At 54.4% G+C, this 14020-nt stretch overlaps 1 protein-coding gene across 2 annotated transcripts; it reads left to right on the top strand.

Moving 5' to 3' along the window:
• The first annotated feature begins 8438 nt into the window (after positions 1–8438).
• Positions 8439–12300, top strand: NKX2-1 (NK2 homeobox 1). 2 transcript variants are annotated; one of them, XM_040256736.1, is made up of 3 exons: positions 8439–8635; positions 9333–9718; positions 10649–12300. In XM_040256736.1, the coding sequence occupies exons 1-3, from the start codon at positions 8559–8561 to the stop codon at positions 11386–11388; spliced, it is 1203 nt and encodes a 400-aa protein (XP_040112670.1). In that variant the 5' UTR covers positions 8439–8558; the 3' UTR covers positions 11389–12300. The 2 variants fall into 2 exon arrangements, with proteins under 2 accessions (XP_040112670.1, XP_040112671.1); XM_040256737.1 differs by having other exon boundaries at positions 8623–9718.
• Positions 12301–14020: the final 1720 nt, after the last annotated feature.

The following is a 14020-nucleotide window of genomic DNA, read 5'->3' on the forward strand; positions in this document are numbered from 1 at the left end:
TTACCTAAGACAAATGAAAACATCATGTATAACATAAATGTTTATAATATCTTTATAATATCTTAGCCCTGAACTGGAAATAACCCAAATGTCCATCCATAGGTGAACAGATAAAGCACATTTGGTATATCCATATGATTATTACTCTGCATTGATAATAATAGCAATAATAATAAACCAACCTATAGATGCATATAGCAACATTGATGAATCTCAAACTAATTACACAAAGTGAAAAAAGCCAGATAAAAGAGACTGCATACTGTTTGGTTCCACTTATATATAATTCTAGAGAATGATAACTAACCTATTAGGGACCGAAAGCCACTGGTCTGCTTGCCTAGTCATCAGTATGAGAACAGGGAGGAATAAAAGAGAAGGCTTAGTCTAAGAATCATGAGAAACTTTGGGGGTGTTATACATGTTTATTATCTTGTCATCATGGTTCCATAGGTGTATACATACATCAAAACATCTAATTTTACACTGTATACATATGCAGTTTATTGTTATACCTCATAAAACTATATAAAATGAATAAGGCTGTGAAAAGTTTAGAGAGATTAGAATGTGAAGGGGCAGAGAGAAATTAGTCTGGAGAGAGAGGCTGGCCTCTGTCCTGTGGACAGGTTTATGGAGTAGACTGTGGTGCAGCGCTGTGCTAAGTCACTTCAGTCATGTCCAGCTCTTTGTGACCGTACAGACTATAGCCCACCAGGTTCTTCTGTCCATGGGATTCTCCAAACAAGAATACTGGAGAGGGTTGCTGTGCCCTCCTCCAAGGGATCTTCCCGACCCAGGGATTGAACCCATATCTCATGACTCTTGCATTGGCAGGTTGGTTTGTTACCACTAGCGCTACCTGGGAAGCCCATTAGTAGACCAGAGAGAACTTAAGCAGACTAGAGAGAGCCTAATGGTAGAGACAAGAGCTAAGTGACTTGGCAGTAGATGATGAACCCTGCTGATGAAGGCAGTGAAAGGAGAAAACGTAATGAAGAAGTGGGGCTGGATCTGAGAGACACTTCAGATATGGAATTGATACAGCTTTATGACCAATTGGATAAGGGAGAGGAAAAGGTACATAGTCAGATATCTGGCTTGGAAGCTGCTTTAGACTGAATTTTGTTCCCCTAAATTCACATACTGAAACACTGACCTTCGATGTGACTACATCTAGAGATAGGGTATTTAGGAGGTAATTAATGTTAAATATGTTAACTAAGGTGGAGCCCTGACCCCATAGAACTATAGCCTTCTAGGATGAGGACTAAATAGAAATCTCTCTCCATCATGTGAGAGCCTGGTGAGAAGGAACTGGATGCAAGCCAGGAAGACGCTTCCCCTGAAATTGAACTCTGCAGAAACTTGATCTTGAACTTTCCAGCTTCTAGAACTGTGAGGAAATTAATTTCTGTTGTTGAAGCCAGTCAGTCTATCGTATTTGTTATGGCAGCCCAAGAAGACTAACACAAGCTTTTGGGGGGTTGTGAGCTTGTGGGGGGAAGTGTAGATATGTTCATACTGCTCACCTAAGTCAAGAACACAGAAGGTGAAGCAAGTTGGTGCAGTTATGAGTTCAGACTGGGATATGTATTCACATGAGGACATAAACCATTTAAGATATAGGCCTGAAGCTCTGGAGAGAGATTGGCTAGAGGTACATATTAAGGACGGGCTTCTCAGGTGGAGCTAGCGGTAAAGAATACACCTGTCAATGCAGGAGATATAAGAGACATGGCCTCGATCCCTGGGTTGGGAAGATCCTTTGGAGGAGAGTACAGCAAGCCACTCCAGTATTGTTGCCTGGAGAATCCCATGGACAGAGTCTGGTGGGCTACAGTCCATAGGGTTACGAAGAGTCGGACATGACTGAAGCAACTTAGCATATAGCACGCACATCTTTAGGAACCATCAGCAATCAGTGGCAGTTGCAACCATGGAGATGGGTATACAGTAGGAGCAGAAAGGCCAGCAAGGGAGAGGAAATGGCCAGAGACAGAGGAGTATAACAATGACTGAGTGGTCACTCTAAAGCCAACGAGATAATTTTGAAAAGAGTTAACGGTAACAAATGCTACAGCAACGGGACATATTTCTGGGGACATGTTAAGTGTCTGGCATGACCCTTTTAAAATCAAGGACCCTACATTCTAGCTGAAAAAGAGAACACAAATGCATATGAAACAATTAGGAGATCATTCAACTAGGGTAAATTGTCTCAGTGTAACAGAGAAGTGTAATAAAGGTTCGTCCATTTATTCTGCAAACATGTTGAGCTCCTACTGTGTACCTGACTTTAGCTGTTGGATGAGGCAATTGGGCTTTTTGTTGATAAAAAGAAGGGCATGACTGAGTTACAGAGGTGTCGATAATGATACTCTGGATAAATGGAAAAAACGAAAGCAGAGTAATTTAGGTGCATAGGGAGTGATGGAGAGGATCCAGTCTTGACAAGTGTCCAAGGAGAGGAGAATAATAGGGGAGAAAGCCTGGCTGGCTGAGTTTGTGTCAGAGATGAGAAGGCTGGGGAGGGGAAGTGCCCACCCTAGTACAGCTTGTCTCAGAAGTATTCTTGCTCCAGTATTTTTTAGTCACTAAGTGCCTGGTGCCTAAGCACCTGTTGCTGCACGCTAAGCTGCAACAGCCAGTAGGGCCACTGCTTTCTACAGGTTTCAGACATGCCACCAAATATGTGTCCAACTGCTGTCGTGCATGGAGGGGGAGTTTTCATAACGAGCTTCCCAGGCAAAACTTAATAAGAAGAGGGCTTGTTGTATCAAAGTGCCTTCCATGGTCCTTTCAAATAGTGGGTGATCCCAAGAGTCGTTTTTAACCCATATTGCAACGGCTTTGGCAACCAGATATGTGGTCAGATAGATAATACAGTGAATAGTTAGGTAGACAAATTCTGGACACGACCAGTCAGTCTTGGGCGGAACTATCCACAGTAACAAAGCATCCACAGTAACAAAGCGTCCCCAGGACAGCCCTGAGGATACAGTTCTCCCGATGGACGGAAGAGGGCGCTGCGGATCGTCTCGGTCTGCTACTGTCAGAGACAGACCTAGAGTCCTGGGACGCGAAGGGGAAGCCCGCGTGGTCAGGTCCTGGAAAAACCCAGGGCTGCAGACGTCTCCCCGAGAGCGCCTGGGGTTGGTGTTTCGGCTCCCCGAAACTGCCTGAGCCGTGTTGGGGGCGGGGAAATGGTGGGAGGTTCGAGAGGAGAAAGGACCAGAGGGAGGAACGCCAGCGCTGCTGGTGACTCCGCGGGAAACGCGAACGCTCAAAGCCGAAGGGAGCACACCGCTGGGGCTGCGGTTTGGTTGGGAGACAGAAGGTGGAAAAAGCTGCGGGTTTCGGCCATCTAAGCTGACTGCGGCTGCACACGGGGCCTGGGGCGAATCAGCGGTGCCGCCATGAGGACCCTTCCCGAATCTTTCTGGTCTCACCAGCAACTGCAAAACTTTCCTTCGAGCTGCCCGCGCCCCAGAGCGAGCCCGCGAGAGTCCCTCTCCTTACTAAGGGAAGCTTAATAGGGGGCTTCCCGTGTCGGTCCAGAGTGTGGTGGGATCACCACCATCCTCTCTCTCTGCCTGTTCAGAGGCCTTTTAAAGAGTAACGAAGAAATGGGAAGAAACGGAAGCCGCTTCGATGTGGAGCTCAGGCTCGCTCCTGAGTCCACTCCTGCGCGCCCTGCATCGGCTTTGCGGAGTCTCCGAGCAGCTGCGGGCCCGCGGCCCCACATCCCACCCATAGCATCTCGGTTTTCCTCCTTTCAAAGGGTGCTGCTAGCGCTGGGTTCCCCCCCCCCGCCTCTGCTTTGTAAACCAGACCCCAAATTCTCTCCTTACCCCAGATTCCTTCCCGCCAGGGGGCGCCCCCGGAGTTAGTGGAGAGGTCAGGGGCTCTGACATAAATTGAATCTAGGCTTGAACTGTGTGACAGGAACGTAAGACGGTTTCAAGACCACTGGTGTCGACTTCAGAAGGGCCAGACCTAACAGGAGAGGTTTCTCTCACACCAAAGACCTGAGGGTGGAAGTCTCCTTTTCTGCTGGTAGGTGCAGGCCTTCACAGGCGCAAATTCGCCTCCCATTCCCACCCCAGAAGGCCGAGTGGTATGCAGGGAAGGGCTGCACAGGAACCTCGCCGGGACGTCCTAGGGTCATCCACCTCCTCTCTCCTCACGACCTGCCCAAAGGCCACGGTTGAAGAGAGCCTTCCCCCAAAGAAGGCTCCCCTCAAAGACCCTAGATGGTCAAGGCGAGATGGAGAGCAGTAGAGAAATCTCCAGATTTCTTCTTCGCGGCGTCTACGAAATCCTCCTGCGGAAAGCCGCCAGACTGCCGCGCCCTGGGGCTTTGCGCAGATTCTACAGAAGTATTCGATTGTGGTGCCTGGGGAATCGGGGCAGAGGGGCCCTGTGAGATCCTTCAGGGAAAGGAAGACGCCCCCGCCCCAAGGGGCTCCCGATCGTCTCTCGGTTCCTTGCACCACCTCCGAGTTGGAGACCAGCGGCCCCCAGCGCTCGGCTGCGTTCCTACTTTCTGCTCCTTGGGCGGGGTTGCCTCGACGGCACGTGGGAACCCAGCTCAGCCTGGCTCGGAGTCTGCGCCTGGCTAAGGAAGACTCGCTCGCCTCGGGTTTGGGCTCGGGAGCAGAGGAGGGGTCGAGAGCTTCATGCCAAGAGACTGTTTCTAGAAACCCAAGACTCAGAACCAGAAGTAACTCCTTCCGTGTGCTAGCGAGTTTTACAGTTTACAGACTCACGGGCATGCCTAGCACAACCTGAGAGCTACATCGGACAGGTTATGACCATTTTTGCAGCTCAGGAACCAGGTGCGAAAATGCTTTATTTCCTTAATTCAACATTTTTTGAGGCACTGAAGGACTGGAGGATAAATAAAGCAAGGACTTGCCCTTGAGGAGGGCGGGGGGAGCCGAAAACAACACCCTAGCTTATTTTGGCCCTGAGGGTAAAGGCTCCAGACGTCCACAAGAGCCATACCACATGGCTGGAAAGTGGCAAAACGGGCTGGAACCGGGACTTCTGAGTTTATATTCCAGAGCTTTGCCCACGCCCCTGAGCCCTTCAAGACAGGGAAATGGTGCATACAAACGCACACAAACCTTCCTTACAGCCCTCTCTATCTCGGTGGAAGCCGGAAGTAACGTTTGTCACAAAGTAACTACATATTATTTGAGGGATTTGTTAATTTGTAAGCTCTTATAGGTAGGAACCGCATCTAGCTGATTTAAGGCTGAATTTTCCAACGTAGCAGGGAGCCTGGGACAGAGCCCACACTCAATAAATTTATTTGTTGAATGAATCACAAATTGCAGAAACTCGGGGCAAAATAATCCGGAATAAACCCGACCAGGAAAGAGGGTCACTCCCTGCCCTAGGGAAGCCGGAAGGACCATGAAGGGAATTAGAAAACTTGGGGAGGGGAGAAGATAGGCTTTCCTATTTCATCATCCCCAACCTGGTGAGAGCTATAGAGCCTGGGGTAGCCTTCTGTATGAGCCCTCTGTCCTAAGTTCTCAAAGTGGTGCAAGAGAGAAAGAAGGGCGTTTCTCCTCGGCCAGGTGCGTGGTGAGCAAAGACCGATGGCAATTTCGCGAGTCCCCGGCCCGGCCTGGGCCTGCACCCCCAGGGCTCCTAGATCCTGGTCTGAGCCGCAGGCAGCAAAGCAGAACGTGGTCGAGATTGAGGCGGACACCGGCGGCCGCCCTCAGGGAAAGACTCCTTGAGAGGCCTGAGATCCGCTTGCTCTAAGCCTGCCCCACCGCCCCAACTTGGCTGAAAGATAAGGGAAGATGAGGGGGCCCTACATGGTGAACTCGGGTTCCCAAGTATGCCCTAAAGAAACTGCTGGCGTAACTGCGGCCCGCCCTGTTTAAAATGAGTCAGGGGAGTGGGGAGGCCGACTAAAACAGAAAGAGGCATTGGGGCCAGGTGAGGGACTCTCAAGGCTTTCACTTGGACCAGCCCGGAGATAAGGATGTCCGCCTTTTCCCCACAAGACGGCTTATTCTTGGCAGCGAAGCGCATCTGGGGAAAGGTGCGGAGCTGTGTGTGTGTGTGTGTGTGTGTGTGTGTAGGGGCAGAAGAGGCAGCTGCCTCAAGATGCTGCGATGGCCCATGCCAAGTCGAGACAAGAACTGGTGCTAGCGCGCGCAGCCCAATCCCGGCTGCGGCATGAAGGTGGGGGGGAACAGGGACCCTTACCCTCCACTCCCTCCCTCGAGCTCCCGCTCCCGCTCCGCTCAGTGCCTGAACCCAACCCTAGCCAGCTACCGAAGTGGCTCCGAGTCCTTTCCCTACAGTCAGCTTGGGGTGGGGGCGGGGAGCTGTCAGCCACGTGCCTGCTCCGGAGCTGAAGGGTGCGAGGGGACGAAGGCCGAGGAGGCATGGCTCAAGGACTGCGGAAGATTCACCCCGCTAGTACTTTCATGCGCCCTGTCTTACTTGGACCTTACAAAAACCTGGTGAAGAATGACCTCCATTTCTAAATGGCATTGAAACCAGGAGAGACTACAACGTCTACACCTAGTGTTTCTTACATTTAGTAATATAAAATAATGGAGAGGGAGAAGACTCGAGACTCGGAGACCTTTCCCATCTTGGCATAAAGACCCTAGTTGAGGCGCAGGCCCAGGGCTGGGGGCTGGCCTGCACACAAGACCTATATTCAGTTTTGTCTGCTTTCTACAGTGTTGTCCTCTGTCCTTTCACTTGGACCCAGCATCATCCTCTTCCCTCCTCGATCCCTGGACTTGGGCATCACTTTGACCAAGGCGCCCTCGATGGGAGTCTGAGTCCTTGAGAGCGCCCCCCAGAGAAGTCTCCTGGTGGGAAGGGCAATGAGCCGATCTGACACCTGTCTTTCGAAGCATAACTGAAGAGTGCTGTCTTGACCCTCAGACTCCTGCTTGCCTGCCCCAAAGCGGCCAAGGGGGCTGGGAAACATGGCCCTGTGCAGTAGGCAGGAGATGGGGTGCCCTGAGCTTTCTCTCCCCTCTTAAGAAATAAGGTGTCGAGGAAACTGAATGTTGGTATGTGAAGTTGGCTTCGTATTGAGGGAGTGCAGTTCTAAAGGGGAGGATTGAAATCTTGAAATAAAAAGCCAATAAACGTTTTCTTAGTACAATTGCTATTAATGGAAAAGGCATCTAACCTGCTGAATTAAATCGTTCAAAAGCGCCTTTTCATCATCAGGAGCTACTCTACAAGGAAGGAAAAGAAAATATGAAAACAAAAACCCAAATCGAGAAGCCTCCTTAACCGGCCCCCGCAGTGTCTTGACGGCCCCTGCCCGACCAGGGAGCGCTCCGCCCTCCCAACCCCTAGCGCGGAGAAGGAGGCTGAAACAGCCAAGGAGAAAAGAAAGCAGAATAAAAACAAAACGTTTAAAATCCAAGAGAAAAAGTCGGAGCGGGTCTCAGGATCTGCACGGCGGAGGGCTCGGCTCCGTGGTCCACTCTGCTGAAGGCCGGGGCCTGGCCGGAGCCGCGCGGCGGATGCCTCCGGCCCGCCCGCCCGCTCGGAAAGCTCAGCCTACAGCTCCTCCTCTCCAGGCGCCCAAGGACCCTCAAGGCGCGGGGCTCACACTTGAAGCCTGGGAACGCGCAGACAGGAAACCCACTTCCTCCTAAGCAGTTTCTTGCTAGCTGGCTGAGAGGCGCCCAATTGAAACAGAATGATCCTCATCTACTAATATCCAGCGTGGCCACAAAGCGACTGGCCATTTACGCCGCCACTTTAAACAAAGATATTTGGTTATTCCCGGGAAGCAAGTGCACTTTTGCATGGCTGAGCTCCGGGTGGAGGCAAGCCTCAGCCCAGCCTCCCGCCAGCGGGGCTGCTCACGCCGGGGGATTCGCCCCCTCCCGGCCGGCTAGTCCAGCCGGGATTCAGGCTCAGTCCCACCCGGCAAACAGGCGAGACGGTTCTCACGCCGCTCCCTGCCCGAGGCCTCCCTAAAGCACTGAGGGGGGGGAAACAGTGTGACCCGGGCTGGGGTGCTGGGCTGTGATGTCCTCGGAAAGTCACCTCCCGTCCCAGACCTCCCCGTGTCTGGACGATGGGCGAGGGTCGGGGACACCAGGTTTGTTCGAGGTGGAGCAACTTCAGCGATGTCCCTTCGCATGAATTCCCGCAGCTTAGCTCGGGCGGCCAGTGGTGGGTCCTTGCCTTAGCTGGGGGTGGGGGTGGGGAAGCATAGCCGTGTGGGGGTTGGGGGGCGGGGTGGGCATGAGGCCGAAGGCCCTGGGCCTCTGAGAAGACCCTGAGCTGGGGGGAAGGGGGGGCGCGGGGATCTGGGACAGCCTGTCGGCGGCAGCCGATCCCCCCTTGCTCAGCGCCCCCTCCACCCGCTGGGATTCTCTCTCGGGTAGGGGGGAAAGGGGGCGGGGAGCAGAGGTGTCCTTCTGACGGAGGCAGAAGAGGCAGACAGACTGACAGACAAGCAGACCAACAGTGCGGCCCCGGGGTGCGGCCCCTGACTCCCGAGCTCCTTTGGTGGCGACTGGGGCTCGGCGCCGCGAAGCCAGATGTGGTCCGGAGGCAGTGGGAAGGCGCGGGGCTGGGAGGCCGCGGCGGGAGGGAGGAGCGGACTCAGCAGGCTCAGGTGAAACCCCCACCCCGTCCTCGGCCCACTCCCTGTCCCCGCCCCGGGAGCCCCGACCGAATGGGAAAGTGGTTCACTTTGTAACTCCGCAAGTTGGTTGCAAAGCAGCATTCACCTTCCTTCCTCCCCAGCAGCCCTCCTCCTCCTCGGCTACTCCCCATCCCACCTCTTGCCCTCCCCTCTCTCGGTTCCCTCCTCCTTTTCCTCCCCCCCACTCCGCACCCCCCCCCCTCCCGCGCGCCAGCGTACCCCACAAAAATGAGGGTAGGGGGTCCGGGGGAGAAATGCTTTGGGTCGCGTCTCTGCCTCTCTCTCTCTCTGTCTCTCTCTCTCCCTCTTTGAGACCTAAAAATCCTGACAAGTGAAACTTAAAGGTGTTTACCTTGTCATCAGCATGTAAGCTAATTATCTCGGGCAAGATGTAGGCTTCTATTGTCTTGTTGCTTTAGCGCTTACGCCCCGCCTCTGGTGGCTGCCTAAAACCTGGCGCCGGGCTAAAACAAACGCGAGGCAGCCCCCGAGCCTCCACTCAAGCCAATTAAGGCGGACTCGGTCCACTCGGTTACGTGTACATCCAACAAGATCGGCGTTAAGGTAACACCAGAATATTTGGCAAAGGGAGAAAAAAAAAAAAAAAGCAGCGAGGCTTCGCCTTCCCCCTCTCCCTTTTTTTTCCTCCTCTTCCTTCCTCCTCCAGCCGCCGCCGAATCATGTCGATGAGTCCAAAGCACACGACTCCGTTCTCAGTGTCTGACATCTTGAGTCCCCTGGAGGAAAGCTACAAGAAAGTGGGCATGGAGGGCGGCGGCCTCGGGGCTCCGCTGGCGGCTTACAGGCAGGGCCAGGCGGCACCGCCGGCCGCGGCCATGCAGCAGCACGCCGTGGGGCACCACGGCGCAGTCACCGCCGCCTACCACATGACGGCGGCGGGGGTGCCCCAGCTCTCGCACTCCGCCGTGGGGGGCTACTGCAACGGCAACCTGGGCAACATGAGCGAGCTGCCGCCGTACCAGGACACCATGCGGAACAGCGCCTCGGGCCCCGGATGGTACGGCGCCAACCCAGACCCGCGCTTCCCCGCCAGTAAGTGAGGCCGCCCCACCGCGGGGCCGCGGGTTGAGCGCAGGAGGCGCGGGGAAGACCCGCCGGGAAGGCGCGGCGCCTGCCGGCTGCGCGCTGGGCATCAGGGGTGGGCGGCCGGGCAGTGGCGCCAAGGAGTCGGGTGTAGGAGCTGGGGAGTCTGCCCTGGTTGAGCTGAGGGGTCCAAGAAGAGGGACTCGATAGCCCTGGAGTCCTGAGGGCAGGAGCTGGTATTTGGCGTTTGCCAGATGCGGCCAGTTGGCCGCTCTGCTCCGGCGCGGGAGAGCGCGGAGGCAGGCGTCCCCCCAGCCAAGAGAACCGGGATGAGCAGAGCTCGGAGGGGCGCGGCCTGGCCGGGAGGGAGGGTGCCCTGCTGGGACGCGCTCAGGCCCCGGGCCTGGCCCACTCTCCAGGCTAGGCAGGTGGGAGGGCGAGCGGCTCCAGACGGGGTTCTCAATGGGCCGAGCCAGTGCCCTCACCGGGCTGACAGGAGACAGCGGTCAAGGCACAGAGTCTGGGGTCTCAAGCTTTCGAAAGTGAACACCACCCTCTCCCAAGCTCCCACAGCTGGGTGTCTCCCGTTGGACCCCGGCTCCTGACCTGAGCCCAGTTTGCTGCTGGCTAACCCCACGAATCCGGAGGGCTGGGCAGGAAAGGAACAGGGAAGGTTTTCTCCACTCTGCTTTTATGGGTGAAGCACTGAGACTGAGGGAGGTAGCCGGGGTTGAGGCGGGGAGCTCTCCAGTACACCCCCTCGACGGCGCGGCCTCGAGGCAGGCGCCTTCGATCGCCGCGGCTGGGCCTCTCAGGGTGGAGGCGACCTAGGTGAGAAGGGCGCCGTCGGGGCGGGCCGGGCTGGCCCAAGGGCGCCGGCGGCAGAGGTGGTCTGGCCCGGCCCGGCCCCTGCCGACGCTGTGCGTTTGTCGCTTACAGTCTCCCGCTTCATGGGCCCGGCGAGCGGCATGAACATGAGCGGCATGGGCGGCCTGGGCTCTCTGGGGGACGTGAGCAAGAATATGGCCCCGCTGCCAAGCGCACCGCGCCGGAAGCGCCGGGTGCTCTTCTCCCAGGCGCAGGTGTATGAGCTGGAGCGACGCTTCAAGCAACAGAAGTACCTGTCCGCGCCGGAGCGCGAGCACCTGGCCAGCATGATCCACCTGACACCCACGCAGGTCAAGATCTGGTTCCAGAACCACCGCTACAAGATGAAGCGCCAAGCCAAGGACAAGGCGGCCCAGCAGCAACTGCAGCAGGACAGCGGCGGCGGCGGCGGCGGCGCGGGGTGCCAGCAGCAGCAGCAGCAAGCGCAGCAGCAGTCCCCGCGCCGCGTGGCCGTGCCGGTCCTGGTGAAAGACGGCAAACCCTGCCAGGCGGGCGCCCCGGCGCCGGGCGCCGCCAGCCTGCAAGGCCACGCGCAGCAGCAGGCGCAGCAGCAGGCGCAGGCCGCTCAGGCGGCCGCGGCAGCTATCTCGGTGGGCAGCGGTGGCCCCGGCCTGGGTGCCCACCCGGGCCACCAGCCGGGCAGCGCGGGCCAGTCTCCGGACCTGGCGCACCACGCCGCCAGCCCTGCAGCGCTGCAGGGCCAGGTTTCCAGCCTGCCCCACCTGAACTCCTCGGGCTCGGACTACGGCACCATGTCCTGCTCCACCTTGCTATACGGTCGGACCTGGTGAGAGGACGCCGGGCCGGGCCTAGCCCAGCGCTCTGCCTCATCGCTTCCCCTCCTGCCCGGTCACACACCACCAACCACCCGCTACACCCTGCGCTTCGACTTTTCTTAAGAACCTGTCCCGTTGAGACCAAGGGAAAAAAACACAAAGACCAAACTGCTGGACGTCTTTCTTTTCGTTTTTTTTCTAAAATGTGCAGGATTTTTTTTTTTTTTAAGAAAATTAAACAACCAAGCGAATCCAATTCTTCTAAGGAGTCTTTAAACAGAGAAGGACATAACAAGAACCGCTTTGGGGGTGTCTTTGGGGGTGATTCAAATGGGTTTCCCACGATCGGGCGGGATGTAGTTTGGAGAGGGCTCTACGCTGACATGGCTCTGGACGCTTAAGATCGAAATCTTCACTCTGGGTACACCGTGCCAGCAAAGTGGACTCGCTTGTAAATACCGGGATTTCTTTGAAGGGGCGACAGGGGGCTGGGGAAAGGAAAAGACAGAACCCGCTTGCCACTGACACAAAGGAAATGCCCCCTCCTGCCTCCCCTGGCCACCCAGGCTCAGCTGAGACCGGCCCTGGTTAAAATCGTTTTATGTTTGATGTGAACTTGTAGTTGTAAAACGCTGTCAAAAGTTGGACTAAACACTTAGTTTTTAGTAATCTGTACATTTTGTTGTAAAAAGCAAAAACAAAAAAAAACAGTCCCCGTCCCCATCCCCAGCCCATCATATTTTTTATGGGCCAAGAGAAATCTGTGTATATTATTTGGCAGTTTGGTATTTGCAGCGTCAGTCTTTTTCTGTTGTAACTTATGTAGATATCTGGCTTAAATATAGTTCCTAAGAGGCTTCTAATAAATTATACAAATTAAAAGGATTCTTTTTCTGATTAAAAACCCCATCTTTTGTTTGGTTTTGATTTGGCTTTAAATGGCATTTTTTGGTGGTAGGGGAGTGGCTCAGCATTGGCTTGACAGGATTCGAATTGTGTGGGGGCTCAAAGGATCCTGAACCAGCGAAGGAGGCTGAAACCAGAGTCTTTGCCCCACAGGAAGAGAGAGTTTTGTTCTGCTTCTGAATTAAGTAGAACCAAACCTTGAGCAGTCTTGGGATTCGGCAATAGAGAGTAGAAAAGCTTAACTACTTCTACCAGGAGGAAAAGAAAGAGAAAGGCACCAAAGAAGTAGTTTTCAAAGCCAGACTTCTGTGTCTTAAAACCGCAGAAGTATCTACTGTGGTCTGACACAGCTGAGCCAATGTTTTAAAACAGTCGGCCTTGGACATTCCATTTTTAAAGAACCCTGAATAAACAATTATTTTTATAGATGGATTGTCCCTGTAGATTTCAATGTTAATTCTTTATTTCTAATCCTTGGCAGAGCCTCCTTGGGACTAGGATGTGGTGGAAGACTGTTTTTGAGAATGTGGAGAAGTTGTGGGTTTCGTCTCTGCTCTGAAATAGTTATTCCCCCGCACAGGCTGCGCAGCGGCTTCTCGTGGCTTCCTGGGCCCGGGAAGGTGTCTCTGACTGGGCTGCTGGCCTTGGGAACAACCCTAGCAGGGCTTTCTGCTCTTTGTTCCAAGATTTTCACCTCTGGGCTCCTGGCCTCCTAAATCTTTGTAGTAAGGAATCTTTCTCCTGTCCCCAACTCTCCGCCTCTCCCCCATCGCATTCCCCCTCAACATCCACCCCTGGGAGGAAAAAAAAAAAAAAATCTTTGACCTCTCTTCCTACCTCTAATTTCTCAGTCTCTTTGGTACCCTGATATAGCTGTTGGGGAACTCTTAGTTGCTCTGGGGAGGGGAGGAAGAAAGAGAGGTGTAGACAGAAGTCGTAGTCCCTAGGTAATCTGTTGCTCTTTCTGTCATCTCTGATGAACCTACAGGAAAAGTGGCTGAGTACCCTGTGGACAGAGCCTCTCCCAGCACTTTTCTCTAGGCCTGAAAGTGTTTGAGCAGGGGGGATTGATTCGTATTTGGCATGTACTCATTTCTCGCCTAGAATGTCAACTTTCTTTTTTCCTGTCTCGCCTGCCTCTACCTTTTCTTCCTCTTCTTTTCAGCTCATTCTGACTCCATCTCTGTCTTCCTGGAATGACACCCTCAAGCCCCAGGAACTTGTAAGGAAAATGGAGGTGGGGGGGTGGGGATATAGGTGCTTGCTCGCACCAGCAGTCCTCTCTGTTGATTTTCTGGGAACTCTTTTCCCGTGATGCCCTAACTGTGGACAAGGCCAGCTTCCTCTCTCGTGTCTGGCTGCTGAGATACTGTTTTCAGTATCTATAAGAGTCTCAGAGATTTCAAGAGGGTGACTGGTTGGATCTAGAGGGTCTGCTGGTTGGGAGAATTCTCAGTAGGCCTCACATTTTGGAAAACAAAGGAAAATCTGGAAAGGTTGAACACTTGTGTTGGAATGGGCAGCAGTGCCCGCCCCCCCACACACACACACACCGGGCAGTTTGTGAAGGTGGTTAAATCACCCAGCTCAGGCCCTTCTGGGCAGGGGAGATGTTACAGCTAAGGTCTGAATTCTGTGGGGTGGGAACTTACTCTCGACCTGCCCCCACGCCCAGCACACCAGCGTGGAAGGGGAAGGGTGGGCAGCGCCTGAGTGCTGCCAAAGGGGGCTGCCCCACCCC

The sequence above is a fragment of the Oryx dammah genome, unplaced genomic scaffold (assembly GCF_014754425.2).
Source record: "Oryx dammah isolate SB20612 unplaced genomic scaffold, SCBI_Odam_1.1 HiC_scaffold_16, whole genome shotgun sequence".
NCBI classification, from domain to species: Eukaryota; Metazoa; Chordata; class Mammalia; order Artiodactyla; family Bovidae; genus Oryx; species Oryx dammah.

Bases quoted from the DNA above. Each gene is read 5' to 3' on its own strand.
- NKX2-1 (XM_040256736.1), top strand. From the start codon at position 8,559: ATGTGGTCCGGAGGCAGTGGGAAGGCGCGGGGCTGGGAGGCCGCGGCG. The intron at 8,636-9,332 runs GTGAAACCCCCA...TTCCTCCTCCAG, and splicing joins AGCGGACTCAGCAGGCTCAG to CCGCCGCCGAATCATGTCGA. The intron at 9,719-10,648 runs GTAAGTGAGGCC...TGTCGCTTACAG, and splicing joins AGACCCGCGCTTCCCCGCCA to TCTCCCGCTTCATGGGCCCG.